The sequence below is a fragment of the Oenanthe melanoleuca genome, chromosome 1A, assembly GCF_029582105.1.
Source record: "Oenanthe melanoleuca isolate GR-GAL-2019-014 chromosome 1A, OMel1.0, whole genome shotgun sequence".
In the NCBI taxonomy this organism is placed as follows: Eukaryota; Metazoa; Chordata; class Aves; order Passeriformes; family Muscicapidae; genus Oenanthe; species Oenanthe melanoleuca.
The window spans coordinates 23,296,748-23,312,055 of record NC_079334.1 but is presented as its reverse complement, the minus strand read 5'-3'; the positions used below and the strand labels follow the sequence as shown (position 1 = coordinate 23,312,055).

Below are 15,308 nucleotides of genomic sequence, written 5' to 3'. Positions count from 1 at the left end.
CATTGCTTGTGACAAAAACAGTCACTAGAATCTCTACTAATCCTGTATTTCAAGAAGTCTGTTATTGTGTGACTGTTCCAGAATAGTTTTCACTTCAAGAATAGTTTTCACCAAAGTGGGAGGTTTTAAATTCAGAATAATACTTTGTTTCTCTTCCTCAATTCCTGGCACAGTTTGCTTGCTTTTTTTGTGCTTTAATGATGTATTTTAATATGTAGGGGGTGAGAGTTCTAAAAATACAAGGGGAGTTAAAACAAATCCTACAGTTCGTATTCAGTAGAAACATACCCTGCATAACTAACCTGCAATCATGTACAAAATTAAGAATAGACAGAGCAATTTCTTGTCAGCAGTTTTGAAGATAGTAGAATGCTTTGTTTCTTGTGATAGCATATCTGCCTGAAACAGTCTCGGCTATTTTATTTTTCTCCTAAACCCAGTTGAGCAGTAGAAAACAGGCTGCAGTTCCATTCTTTTGTGTGGAATGATGTGCTTTCATCTGCAGGAGGAAGAAGCAAGACGACAGGCAGGAGGAGCTCAGTTTGGTGGCTTCCCAGGTGGCTTTCCAGGTATTTTATTTTTAAGCACCAATACTTGAGGTAGAGGTGGCTGTTGTTTCCATTTGGAAAGTTATAATACTGCAGTTTTTATAGCATTTGTTTTCAATACAGAGAGAAAAATGTTAAGTTTAGAACTTGTATACAAATAACTCTTGAAGCAGTGGTGGTAAGAGGGATGGGATTCTTTCTCTTGGAGGGGATTGATGCTGAGTAGCAAGTAGAGGGAAGACAGAAATCAAAAATTGAAGGATAACAGAATGAAAGGATTTAGGTCTGGGAAAACAAAAGAAGCAGAATTTGCTTGATAATGTGTTGTAAAATGAGTAAAAAAATGTTTTCTAAATTACCCAGGGTGCCTTGAATCCATTCTGCTTAAGAGCAACAGTTTTAAAGTTGAAAATTTGGATTGAACATGAGGGAAATCTGTGCTGGTTGCAATAGTTTTTTAAAGGAGGTAGTGCAGATTACCTTATAGAAAAGTTATCCTTGACTGCTTCACAAAAATCAGGCTTTCCATGTTATACAATGAACTGGGGAGAAACAAAAGTACTGATGCTCTTGAAGATTGAGATATAGTTGAGAGTTGAGATAAGGCTCTGTGTGTGCTCCAGCTGGATCAGCAGCCAGATAGATACCATGTGTGCCATGCTGAGCACAGCTGGGGAAGCTGCAGAATAAGGATTCTATAACAGAACCTCAAGCATTTTGCTTCAGGGATATTTTTCTTGGTGTTGTGTTAATTTTTTGTTTTTTTTTTTTTCATTGGTGGTACAGTTTTTCAAAACCTAAAGTTCATGTCAAATGTGGAATGTGCCTGGGACATAACACTGAGCTGCTTCTGCCCTAAATCATTCACCCTAGGCATTCAAACTCCTTATGTTCCTGAGCTTAAGACCTACTTCATTTTAGTTACCCAGGAAAAGAATGGCCTCCTGTTCAATTGGGTTAAAAACATGGATGAAATAAGATGTAGGGCTGGACAGAAAGAGAAGGTGAAGACCCTGTTTTCCATTGAGTGGACCAGCTGTAGCCAAATAGAAAACTTGGCTTTAGGGATGTGGCAAGGGCAGTATGGCTTGGTCTCAGCATAATAACTGTATAGGTGAGTTGAACATTTTTCATATGTTGGATTTTCAGGTGGCTTTCCTGGGGCTGGAGGCATGCCAGGAATGGCAGGTATGCCAGGTCTCAATGAGATTCTCAGTGATCCAGAAGTTCTTGCAGCTATGCAGGTGAGTATTTGTTAAAGCTACATGTTCTGAACAAGAGAAGAACAGCACCTGTGAGCCTAAGGGGAGGAAGGAAGATGGAATCTTTTGGATAGCAATGGGGTGCTTACTTATTTCTGTTATAAAATTCTTTCCTGATGTGTGTGGATGCAATGTTAGCTGTTTTAAAAACTAATGGAAGCTTAATTAAAGATGGCACACAAATGCTGCTCCCCATCTGTAATAGACAAAACTGTGTGCTATATGCACTTGTCATCTCTTTTGAAAAAATCTCTCAGATGGTAGTTTTCCACACGTTATAATTCTTTTGCTCATTTTTTGAATGCACACACTTTGTAGAGAGATAATTATGCACAAACAAAAAAATTGACAGTATTTTTCTTACACAGTATATTATAATAATATTGTGATGATTCTCCTCCTCTTAGAAGATTAAATGTCTGAGGTTTTGCCAGAGACCAAGTATTAGAATAGTTCTTCATCTGGCATTTTCTGAAATCATACTCAGAAAGCTTACTTCCCTAGTGGGCTTGATTAATTGCTCAATTAATTAATTGCTCAATGTCATAACTACTTCTACTCAAGAAAAGTGTTTCAACAGATTAAAGGGAACATGCCTGACAACACCAGTTTTAAGGGCAGGTAGGCTAGAAAAAGTCAGAGCTATGTAGTTACATTTGCATTCTAATATGATCAAGTATAAAACTATCTTGTTTCTTTTTTCTGGATTGCTGTGAATAGAGTTACATGTTGTTCTCAGCTCATTTTATCAGAAATAAAGGCATCACAAAGGAATTTTATTCAGTATGCCCTAGAATCACAAAAAAATCACTTTCCATGCAGAAGTTCATGGGTTTGTTCTTTTAATGGTTGCTGGTGTTGGAACACACCTTTAATTAGGCTGCCACAGTCAGCCTTGCAGAAAGGGCCCTTGACTTGTAGCTGTCTTCCTTACCTGGGTACTTCCTGCTGTACCTGGAGTTTGTGATGAGAAGTTGCTGAAAACAGTGTTGAGGTGCAGCAAAATAGTAAGTGCTCGTCACATGCCTTTAAGAAAACTCCACTGTATGCTGATTACATATGCTCCAGTACAGGACAGGACTCTTGCAAGAATGTGTTGACAGTATTTTCTGATAATGCAGGCAGGTTTTAGCATGTACAGCCTGTTAGCAAACCTTGAGTCCCTTACTGTATTCTTGTACCAACTTCGTATCTAGATAGGATTTATTATAACTTGATATATGTCTACACTGCCAGCTTTTCCTGAAATATCCAACTCTACTTTCTGGTCTTTTCTGAACTGGCTGTGTAAGCTCTAGTTTTAAAAGACAGTAGTTTCTACTGCTTGGCATCTGCCTAGTGCAGCTATGACATATGTTGATGGGTAATGTTAGTTGGGAGCTGTTTGCCTGTTATCTGAGGTAACAAAAAGGTCTGAACACACTGAATCACACAAATTGCTCTAAAATTGCTTTTTAACTGATAGTCTGTAGAGGCTTTCATAATGAGGAGTTAGTGTCAAAATGGGAATATTCTAGGAGTAAAGGCCGCCACCTCAGTCGCTTTAGACTTGTTATGATTTCATAATTTTGGAGACTATTCTTGAGTTAACACTTAAATGTGCCTGAGTCTTGTAACATCTCAGTAAACCTGACAACTCTGGGTGCCTGAAGACAAGCCAGATTAGACTGGTTTTGCTGTTAACTTCATATTTTCATACATAGAAACAACCAAAGAACAAGATATGGCTGCCTGTGGACATGTTTAGAGGAGTTATTGCTTGTTACTGGCATAAATCTTACCTGGTCTAGGTGACCCTACATGGGCAGGGGGGTTGATCTAGATGATCTCCAGAGGTCCTTTCCTATCCTAACAATTCTGTGATTTTGTGATCTCTGCAAACCACTTTAAAAATGTCTCTCTTGAGGAAGATTTCGGGTTCTATTACCTGACGATTTATTTCTTCAGGATTTTTTTTTCCTCAAAGCAGCAAAACTTCTTTTGCATTTCTTTTCACAGCTTCTTAATGGGAGCAAGTTGTGACTTTTTGAAGTGGCTTCTAATGCATGGCTTTTTAGCTTATTTGCCCTAAACTCCCTAGTCTCCAGAAAAATTGACTGAAATTTCAATCAAATCAGTTTTATTTTACTGTTTTACGGTCTATCTGGAGGGTTGTCTAGTACTTCATATCTTGCATATACAACTGCTTTCTCTAGACACATGACATTTGCATTTTGGAGTCAAATAGAAGTTCTTTTTATAAGGAGTGATGTGTAAGATGAATCTATGGATTCCTTATTTGACATGCAGCCATATGTTAGACACAGACTTTCAACAAAAAGTGTTAAGTTGGGGAAAAAAAAAAAGTAGTGATAACTTTTCTTGGAAGTATTATTTTTCCTTCTGCAACTAAAGAGCATCAGAAAACTGAATGTCTCCTTAGTACCATTAATAGAATGGCTACCATTCCACCTTATGCACTAAACATTTCCCTACAGAAATGCTGATATCCTCAGTCTTACACTTTTTTTTTTTGTTACTATTGCTCATCAGTGTTATACCTTGGATGTTATAAACACTTTCTAAGGTTGAGAGCTTCCAGGGAGTCATGGAAGTACAGAATAATTTACTTGCTATGCATTTATAGGAAAGTGAAACACATAGCATAAAACTGGATATTTAACATTAGTTTAGGAGTGCTTTGACACAAACCAGTGACTAAGATGACTCAGCTTTTTGTTCCAGATTCATATGTGAGTGAAACCACAGACTTAACAACATGACATGATCTTTAAAATCATATGCTCTATTTTGAAATCAATTCAAGAAGTCTGAGGTTGTGAAAGTCTTGCCTTTTTTCTTTGCATGGGTATCCTGTAAAGTGGAGAGAATATATCTAGTTTCTCTGTTCTGAACTTCAGCATTTTATTTTCCATATATATTGCAGATTATCTTCTGTGAGGGATAGAACACACATTTGTAAATCCTCCCATAAGACTGGACTCTTGTTTCCCAACATATATAAAATATGACTGAGGTGTGTGGGTGCTTTCAGTGAAGTCCACACCTACCAGGATCAGACTTGTTAAACAGCTTTGGACTGAGTCTGATGATAGAATAGATACAGGATTGTGTTATTGTAGCACAGACAGCTCTGAGCACACTTACTGGGTTGTGATGGTTTCCAGAGAGCAAGCCTGATATATCAGTGGGTCAGAAGTCTAGGAAGCAGTGTGTCTTTTGGTGAAAGTACTTAAGTATTCTAGAAAAAACAGCAGATGAAATTACAGCTAACATCTGTGATTTGTATTTAACATAATAAACTGCTTGCACTTTTTAATTTAAAGAAAAATGGAATTTTTTGTAGATATTGCTTATAATGGAAACATTTTTCCAGGCTGAGATGTTAAATTGTTACATACAGATTCATTATGTTCTGAACATACACAGGTACAACAAGTAAAACCGGTTCAAGTTCAATGGAGGTTAAAGGTATACTAGAAGTATGGGAAAAAAGGTATTAGAGCTTCTCATACTAAATAGAGAAGATGGAGGTTTTTTTGGGGCACTGACTATTGAATGTGTGGATGTATTTATCAACTGCAACACAGTAATGTGATGAGAGATAAGGTTCTTTTCCAAATGTGAATTCTCAGTGGAGGTGATGAATGGCTGAGAATTAGATGCATTTTTAAAAGCCAAACATTGCCATATTGTCTGCTCACAACCCAACAGTTTCAGGCTTCTGCTGCTAGAATGAAAAAATGAGAAAAGGATGAGAATCAGCCGTTGGTCAGAGAAGACCTATCATGCATGCTGCACATCAAACTCCTTCCTCCTTCAAAATAGATTTTGAAAGATGCCTGAACAGAAATAATACAGTAGGTGTGGCTGTGTTTGATAGCTCCTGTTCTGGGAAAACAGAAGTCTTACCCTATCTCCTTTCTCACACACTGAACTATTACAAGTTCATTAATGACTCTGGTGTTTAGTGACACAGCTTTAGCAATGCACTGTATTATTGGGTTGTTTTTAGAGATTTCTTGCCAGGAGTCTAGTGTAGTCTTGTCATATAAAAGCTGAGCAAGACTAGATTCATGTGGAACCACATAATCACTTTTGTAGAGTTGTTTTACAAGTGCCCTAATGTTTTTTTTTTTTCTTTTTGCCCTGCAGGATCCAGAAGTTATGGTTGCATTCCAAGATGTTGCCCAGAACCCAGCAAATATGTCCAAGTACCAGAGCAATCCCAAGGTCATGAATCTCATCAGTAAATTGTCTGCCAAATTTGGCAGTAAACCGTAAAATCCCTGGTTCTTAAAAATCATATCTGAATGGCAAAGATTGGATTTGGCTAACCAGTGTTGCAATAAAACAAACCATTTTACCTCTGATCTTCTTAAGAAGAGAAATGGGGTGTTCTAAGGAGAACTGCTCTCTAGCCCCAAGTATTGACTTTATTCAATTTTTGGTTTATAGAACTCAAATTATATTCAGATGACCTAGTTTTCAACCATCCCTTCTTGTCCAACAGTTGCAACCTTCCATTATAAGTATTACAGACAATTTTCTCTGAACATTCTTATTACAAATTGTGGTATTTCAGGAGTATAAGATAAAAACATGCTATTTTTTAAATTGCTCTCACTAGGCAAAGGGGAAAGAACTTTAACAACTGAAGTCTGACTTAATCCCCTTAATCCCCTTAGAAAAATAGCAAAGGTGGGGCAAGTCTGAAGAATTAACTGGATAAAGGAATTGTCTGCAAATACTTTTTTTTTTTTATGGGTGATTGACTTTTTCAAGCTATTATCAGTATAATCAGGCTAGCTAGTTACACACTGGAACTTCTGGCAGTACTGCAAATACTAAATCATTTTGATCACCACAACTGTGCAGCAAAGGTACAGTTCTACCCTTTGCACAAACTGGCATGAAGTACATATAGCTGAGGCCACACATGTTTTGTTACTTGTTCAGCTCTTGTCCAGTACCTTTATGTAACATTTTATTTATCGGTCTGGATATGGGAGAGCAGCTTCCTGTCTGTGCTTGTGCTCTTGTCCTTTCCCAGTTGGCAGGCCCTCTGCTGGTTGCACTTGGGGCCATGCTTACCAGGTTGCATCTATTTGGAAACTTTAGGGAAGGAATTTTGTTCCCATCACTACCTCTGTCCCACTGAATGCAAGCCATCCAGAACATGTACATGCAGAGTTACAGATTGGTGAAGGGGGGAATACCCAACAAAATTGCAGCTCTGGGTTCTGAATTGGTTTGGGTTCTTACATGCTCACTAAATAAAATTTTTTGGTCAAAGTCCTGCTGTCTCTGTAGAGGTGATGACTCTTTCTTCACCACATTCTGTAGTCTTCCATCTCTTCTTGTAGCCTCTTGTTTAAGAAAAAAATAAAGTATCTGTTGTTGTGGTTTCACACCTCCATGGTTTTGAGGCTTGTTATAAGGAGGAAAAGGTGAAGTAATTGGAACAGACAGGATATTCTTCTAACACATGCATTTATCAGCATGGGTATCTTTGAAGCAGTGTCTGTGCTGATGATGTTCAGTGGATTTGGCTACCAATAAAAGCAGTTGTTGCTTCTGTTTGTCTTGGCTAAAACATCTTTATGTGGAAAGAGTGACTATAGTTACCTGTTCACCCCTTGAGTTTCAAGGTTTATGTTACTATTTCGTAGTTCTGTATCTTAAGCCATAACTGGTGTTACCATCTTTAAACAAATCTGGTTTGATGTAGGAACTCAACAGCCGTTGCAAAAAAGTAAATCCCCAAATGCTTTTTCTCCTACTAATTACCCTGCACAAGGAAATGTGAATCTTTTTGCTTAAAAAATACAGTTCTGAATACTTCTTAGCCTTTAAAAATAAAGTATGGTTTTGAAAAACACAGCTTTTTGGGTTTCTGTAACTTTCTGATAAAACCTATTTTGCTTAAATGTGGAAGTGCTTTAATTAAACTGTATATATAGCTTGTGTTTTAAATTGGAACAAAATGCCTAATAGCTCATCTTGATGACCAAATGAACTCAAATTACAATTGTGTGTTGCTGTGTGCATGGCTTCTGGTCATAGTCTTCATCTCCCCAAGAAGAGGTATTTGAATTAGGTCACCCCTCAATATAGGCTAAATCTTCTGCATTCAGGCTAGTGCATATGTGTTGTGCACAAATTAGAGTATCTTGAATATAGATTTATTTCCTACAGTTTCCTGGGTTTCCAATTTGGCTGTTTATGTCTGTCAACCCACGAATAGTCAAAAGTAGGAAGTTAGTCCTACCTAATAGAAATGGTCATATCTGTGTCCTGCCTGCTTGCTTACACATTGGTTGCCCTTATTGAGAGTTGATTGATTCTATAAAAGCATTCTCTCATTTTGATGTTGGCATTAGCCATTTAGCTGAACTCTTGTTCTTTGGGAATACACATCCTGTGACTCCCTTGGTGTGTGAGCTTTTTTGGTTTTAGTGTTAACTCAGCAAGTAAACTGACGAGCTGCGTGGACCTCGTCTCAGTTCCCTGAGTTGGTGTGTTCCTGTATTTACTGGCAGCTCCTTCAGGTTATTTGTTCTGCAGCGTAGAGCAAGCGTGGTTGTTGTAAGTGCAGTAGCAATAATCAGCTCTGCTGGCAGTTTGTCTCTGAAAGCTGCAAGAGCATATTGATGTCAGGTGGAACAGAGTGCTGCCAATCCTGCTCCTGGCTCAGGTATGCTTTTCTGCCTTGTGCACAAGTCCTATACTGTGCTGTTTGGTTGATCCCATGCCACAGATTCAATGACCCAGGCTGCCCAGGAGTGCAGTGATGCACTGGCAGCTGACTGATAATAGAGGCTCATAGTCTTGTTACTGTGTGAATCCCAGTGACTTGACTGTCCTCTCTGGTTCAGCTGCTGCCCCAAGGGAAAGCAAGTGTCAGATCAGTTGCCACATCCAGGCTGTTCCAGTTCACAGGGAGTCCTTCTGCATAGTGATGTGGCAAATAAAAAGCTTGGTGCCTTTACCAGAATTTTTTGGAAATTTTCTCTCCCTTCATTGTTGGGCTATGAATAAATGGTACTTGTTGAGGTAGCTTGGTTTGTCTTTGTGGGAAGACAGTGACTGGATGAGTAGGAGCCAGGACTCTCAAAGTTGAAGGCAGATGTGACAAACAGCTTTTTGCAAGTACTATATCTAGTTTAAAATATCTGTCTTTAAATGCCACCTTGTTTTTCTTGAGTGTTACTTTTAGGACTTTTGAATAAAGCTCATACAAGCCACTCTTGAACCATAATCAGAGCTCTGCAGAAGTGGGCCTCAACCTTGCTTCACGTATGTGCAGTGAGGGCAGCATTGTAAGAAAGTAATTCAGGATTACCAAAGAGATGAAATGGAGAAAAAAAAGATGGTGTCCAGACACCTCTATGTTCAGTAGCACAAGACAAATCATTGGAGGTCAGGAGTGACATAAGAAAATGCAAATACAGAGGAAGCAGGAACAGTTTTAATATGGCAAATATATGAAGCAGATCAGGTTGCTGGTGGATCTGTACTATGGAGCAAGAAAAAAAATTCAAGTGACCAGGCTACAAGTTACTGATTACCTTGTGAATCAAAGCTTGGGTAAGTCATTCTCACTTGATGTGATTCTCACAAACAGGAACTTAATGGTAAGACAAACCTTTCCTTGTCCCTGCTGACTGGAGGTCCTGAGGTCCCACAGAATGTAAATACCAAGGACTCTCCTGTAAGTCTGGATGACTAACCAGATCCAGATGTTCATTTGTAATCTTGCTAACAAAGTGTTACTACTGTATATGTCTGCTGTACAAACACGTTTTTGAAAGCTGTATTCTAGATGGATGATCTCAGACAAGCTTGAAATCTTATCAGTAAATAAATAAATGTATTTGCAGAATATGTTACGTCTCTTTGTTAAGTGGGTTACAACTATGGCACCTTTGTTGTTGCACAGGATTTTTTAAAATTAGTATAAATATTTATTTCAGAGGCTGCAAGGAATGTGAGTTGCTACTGTATGTAAAGAAACGTGAAGGATTTCAGGGTTTAGGTTAGCAGTTTATCTTAGAATTTCTTCCTGAAGTACAGCAGCTGCAGCAGTCCAGATAGTATATATAATTTTTATAGAACAAAGGCTTTCAGAAAAACAAGGTACTTATTACTCAAGTGTAAAGTAAGTAACAAGGAGGTGAGGTCTGAAGTGATAAATTGAATTCCATTATTGAAACATTTAGTTTTTTAACATTCTCACTGGTGTAAGAGTTCTAGAAATGAGTTGAATTTGCATTTCAGAAGGACAAATATAGCTGAAATGTAACAACCGGCACAGTGTTAAATAAAAGTAGCTTTTAAAATGGGCTGAAGGTAGAAGTTGTTATGAAATCATCAGAATTAGATGGAAAAATATCAAAAGTACTATATTGAGAGTGAAGTGTCTGAGCTGCTGCCAGCTGCACTGCTTATCAGAGAAAATTCATTCTGATGTTTAGCCACAAGTGTCTGGTTCTTACTTGGAAGAGAAAACCACCTGCGCTTTTTAGATTTTTAAAAAATTGCTCTAAAATATGGCTTATTGCTAAGAGTTTATATGGAAAAATTAACACAACTGTTCTACAAGATTATTTGCCCTCACATTTTCTTGTGTATTATCCTACAATGAGGAAAAGTTATTGAAAAAAAAAAGTTTTTCAGAAGCCATTTTATAATCTGACACATTTTTTCTCTAATCTCTTGTATGAAAAGTTTTCAAACCAGAAAAAGCAAGATTATGAACTGGAGTTAATTAATAGCCTCCTCTACAAAAAAAAAAAAAAAAAAAAAAAAAAAAAGGCACTTAGAACAGATGTCAGACATTTATTAAGTGCCTGAGGGAAAAATGAATATCAAGGCAATAAAAATGTGTGTTATTTGTGTTATTTGTGTTTGACAATTACGTAGTCTATGTAAAACTTAAGGTGACTTAAGGGACATTTAATCTGGTTAGGCTGAGCAAGTACCATGATAGGAGATTGAATGTAATAATGGCAAATGCACGTAATCTAAAATAGAAATAATTTCAACTTCTGTGATGTCCCTGGACCTAGATGAAGTGCATAGGTAACATTCTGCATCATTCCAGAGGCTCTATCAGAGTTGGTTCAAGCAAAGTTCACACGCATGTGCTTTTTAGTATGTGTATGGTTATAATGCTTGCTTCTGGAAGAGGCTGGTTTTACCTTGGCCTTAATACTTAAGCCTGATCTTGACAAGTTGGTGTGATCAAATTGCTCTATTTAATGAATTCAAATTGTCAGCACATGCAATCCCATTTGTTATTTTCTAGTTACTTTTATCTATGGTATACTGGGAGTATGATCCAGTTTATCCAGCTTCTCTGAGAGATAAAGTTTTGCAACAGATTCAGAAAGTAGTTTTGAAAGTAGTAATTAAATTCTGTCTTAACATGCTTGCACTCTCTAATGAATTGAATTTCTGAGCAGAAATAAAGGAGATATGTATTTCTAATTTTTTTAATGTTAGAATAAGGAGAGTACTAGGGTAGAAATAGTTTAAGTTTAGAGTTCATTCTTTACTTGCAAAGGTAGGACACAGTGCAGAGGCAGTAAATTTGACCTCTGGAGTCACCAACAGTATCCTAATTCCTTGTCATCATGAATCAGAAAAAAAAGTTTGGGTCAGCCAAAGTAAATCCATCAAGAATAAAGTTTCTCAAGATTGATTACCTCCTTGTACAGGAACTTACAGAATTAAGCAAGAAATTACAAAGACAGTTCATGTGCAGAGAATATGTTTTTACTTGTAGTTGCTTAATTTAGTTCACTTCTTCAGGCTTTCCAGTAGAATTGACAGATTTGAGGAAAAGTAAGTGGCTTGGGCTATCTGTCCTTCCTTAAACCCCACTTGTGCATTTTATGTGTTTTCCTGGAAACCTGGTGGATTTGCAGCATTTATGTGAAGACCTGAAGACCATGTCTTCAGAAACTTTCTGTGTAGATAGGTTTATGTAGGTTTTTAGGTAATTGCCTTTTGTTTTCCCTTGGTAGAATACAAGTCACATCGTGCCTAACTTGATCTGTAGTGTGCCCTCATATTTCTTGGACAGCTTCACTAAGTGTATGTTCCAACAGTTAAGTAAGTTGCTTTTAGGATATTGCAGTTGTTGTGTTACCTGTTAATACTCTGTTTTGCAATATATACAGGGCATAGTGTTGTATTAAAAATATTGCTAAATATAGTAGAAATAGCATAGAGTTATTTGGGGGCACATTTATGATGGAATCCCAGTCTGCAGTCCAAACTGATTCTTTAGTGAAAGCTTCCCTTCACACAAGAGGGACAAAACCACAAAGAACAGCAGTAATGGGAGTCTGTGTCCTGTTTGAGGCATTTCTTCCAAAAGCTTGTGGACCTGTTTGTGCAGTCACTTTGCATAATTGTTCCCAGGATTTGTAAAGCTGCTCCCTCCTGCTTTAGTGACAGGAGATAGCCAGTGACCTGTGTACACCTTAATTCTAAATTAAGGTCTGAGTCTTGCACATAGGAATGTGTCACAGGTGAGTTATTAAGAGTATATCAATGTGGGTGTAACTGAAAAGGTTTTATTATTGATTAAACTATGATTAAAGATAATTGATTGACACCTAAATGAAAAGTGAATGATGATAGAATTTTTATTAAGCGATAATTGAAGAGTAATTAAACAGTGATTTAACATTGTTTTAAATTATTGTTTAAACAATAATTTACACTCTGGTCAAACACTACTACTTACTGTACATCTAATGATTAAGCTATAGCTAGATTCATAAAATCTGCAGCAAGTACACAATATACTTTTAGGTTTAATTTAAAATATCACTTACCTCATTATAGATTTCAGATGTTTGGTAAGGGGATCTTTCAGCCTCAAGCATTAACCTTAAGAGCCATCTCTTTCTGATGGGGAGATCATTGCTGAGCAGCCTGCTGCTGTACAGGAGAGCCCAGTGGGCTCGTGGGGGCTACAGACAGAGCTACTATGACTGGCTCATAGTCAGGGCCCCTTTTGGTGTATGTGCAGGCGTGCAGCTGTAGCAATTTCAGTTCTGTCTAGTCCCAGCTCAGGCTGGTAATGATCTCCTGATAAGAGGGGTCTAGACGTTTTTGCTCTTGGATAAAATATGGCTTAGGAGGATTCCCAGGGTTTACACTGCAGGGATGATTTCAGTCAAGTCTCCTTTTTGATGATGTCTGAACCAAAGTACTGTCCCTCAATCAAAAAGGGTGCATCCATCACAGGGATCTTACATTATTAAAAAGAAAATTTGGATTATCAGTGGTATCAGCATTGTATGAAATAATTGTGGTTTCTTAGGTTGCTGGTATTAGCATCTAAAGTCTGAGAACAGGGATGTGTTGGAGCAATGCACTGGAAAAATATTTTTCTCCAACTGAAACACTTGCATTAGGCAGAGTAGCCTGTGTGCTTTATAGCTGCCCTCCCTCAGAGAAGATAACGCGATTTTCCTCACATAAGAGTAGAGACAAGGGGTCTGTTAATAGCCACATGATGAAGGAACATCTCAAAAGGGAATGGCTTAGCCAGTTATGTGATAGAAACTCTTGGGAAGAGTGTCATGTTACAGCTACCCTGTCCTTGTGTAAGTAATGGATGGTATGGTGATTCCTGCCACAGATGTAAGCACTAGGAGCTCTTGCAGCTCAAACAAGAGGAGCTGGGGAGTTGAGGCTGATGGACTAGGAATTGCAATTATGAAGAAAAAGTTATTAAGTTATTCTTTCTTTCTGAAAGAGAGAACAAAAGATGACGGCGTAACAATAGAAACCAAAGAGCCCAGGAGTAACATGATACGAAGGAAAGAGAACATTCATTCTTATCTTTAATTGTATTTTTTTTCTGAAGTATAAATGAAACTAACAAAAGGGGAGTGATTATTAAGATAGACAAACCTTGAACCCATGTGGAAACCAGTGTAAGACATGAGAATGGCAAAACCCCAGCAGGATATGAGGTAGCCATGGGGATCGTCTTCCAAGTGCTGTTATGCATTGGGGCATGTCCAAACTCATTTGATTTTCTCAGCTCTTTCTTACTTGTGGAACCTCTCCTACATAAAAATTTGAAAGGAGGCTGTAGGATTATTGATATTTTCCCAAAGTGTGTGTGTGATAGCCTTGTGTGCCCTAACTGCAGTGACCCACGGCTCCCCTGTGCTTTGGCCACCTACCTGCGTCTAGTGCTGTTTTGCTAGGACTTCTCACTCCACCCTCAGCTACCAAAGGGGATGGCAAGCCAGGAGATGTTCTGTTTGTAGCCCTGTGCTTTGGCTCTCAGCATGATGGCAAAGGAGGAACAAGGGAAGACTGGGAAAAGGAGTAAACAAAAAAGAATAATAGAATTGTTTAGTTTGGAAAAGACCTCTAAGTTTGAATCTAACCACAAAACCAGCACTGCCACATCCACCATTAAACCATGTCCCCAAGTGCAGTATCTTAATGTCTTGTAAATACCTCTAGGGATAATGACTCAGCCACTTCCCTGGAAAACCTTTTCTAGTGCTGGCTAACCCCTTCATTAAAGAAATTTTTCCTAATATCCAGTATAAAGCTTCTCTGGTGCAACTTGAGGCTGGTTTTTTTTTTTTTTTTTTTTGTGTAGCTTGTTATCTGGGAGAAGTCTACCCCCACCTTGCTACAAACTCCTTTAACAAGCAGAGTGCAAGAAGATTCCCCCTGGACTGCCTTTTCCCCAGGCTAAACATCCCCTGATGCTTGAAAATGCATCAGATCTATTGGTCCACATAGAGTAAGAAGAATCTATTGTCTTGGAAAAGTGACACTTTGAAAATACAGGACTTCAGGAAGGTAGAAAGGACTGTAGTTAGCAAAAAGCAGAATCAGAGTGTGAAGTTTAGTATTGTTTCCTCGTTGTAATTAAATGCTTATGTTAAATGTTTGGAAAAGGGAATCACAGAATCACAGTGAGTCGTGTTGCAAAGGGACCACAGTGGGTCATCTGGGGGGGAAAAAAAAAAATAAAAAAAATTATGGCACTACTGCTATTAAATATGGCACAGGATTGTGTCCAGAGGGTTCTGTGAGGGAGACTCCACAACCTCACTGGGCAATCTGTTGCAGTGTGGTCACTGCATAGTAAATAAATTTTTCCTCTTGTTCAGGGGGAACTTCCCGTGCCTCACTTTCTGCCCATTGCCTCGTCCTGTTGTTCGGCACCTCCGGGAAGAGCCCGGCTCCGAGCTCTCACCGCCCTCCCTCAGAGGCTGACAGCCCCTGACGAGGTCCCCTCTCGGCGGCCTCTGCTCGAAGAGAAGCGAAGCTGCTGGTGGAGAGAAAAGGCGCTATTGTACTCACAGGAGAAAGGAACCGGACCGCATTTCGCGGTCCCTATGCTGTGTTTTCCTGACAAACCCCTCAGTGACCCCGGGCCCGCCGGCTCCGGGCGCGGGGCGGGGCCGCGGGCGCACGTGACAGGGCGGGCGCCATGGCGGGC

At 38.7% G+C, this 15,308-nt stretch overlaps 1 protein-coding gene and 1 long non-coding RNA gene across 2 annotated transcripts in view; one reads left to right on the top strand and one right to left on the bottom strand.

The window, feature by feature from the left end:
• Positions 1 to 7,693, top strand: part of ST13 (ST13 Hsp70 interacting protein) — a 21,791-nt gene extending 14,098 nt beyond the window's left edge. The window contains exons 10-12 of the mRNA XM_056481811.1: positions 506 to 569; positions 1,698 to 1,792; positions 5,966 to 7,693. Coding sequence (XP_056337786.1) covers positions 506 to 569; positions 1,698 to 1,792; positions 5,966 to 6,094 — 288 coding nt within the window. The 3' untranslated portion in view covers positions 6,095 to 7,693. The remainder of the gene's footprint in view (positions 1 to 505; positions 570 to 1,697; positions 1,793 to 5,965) is intronic.
• Positions 1 to 15,308, bottom strand: part of LOC130248222 (uncharacterized) — an 18,239-nt gene extending 2,931 nt beyond the window's left edge. The window contains exons 1-2 of the long non-coding RNA XR_008839612.1: positions 15,170 to 15,308; positions 14,026 to 14,161 (exon numbers count right to left, since the gene is read on the bottom strand). This is a non-coding gene — a long non-coding RNA (uncharacterized LOC130248222). The remainder of the gene's footprint in view (positions 1 to 14,025; positions 14,162 to 15,169) is intronic.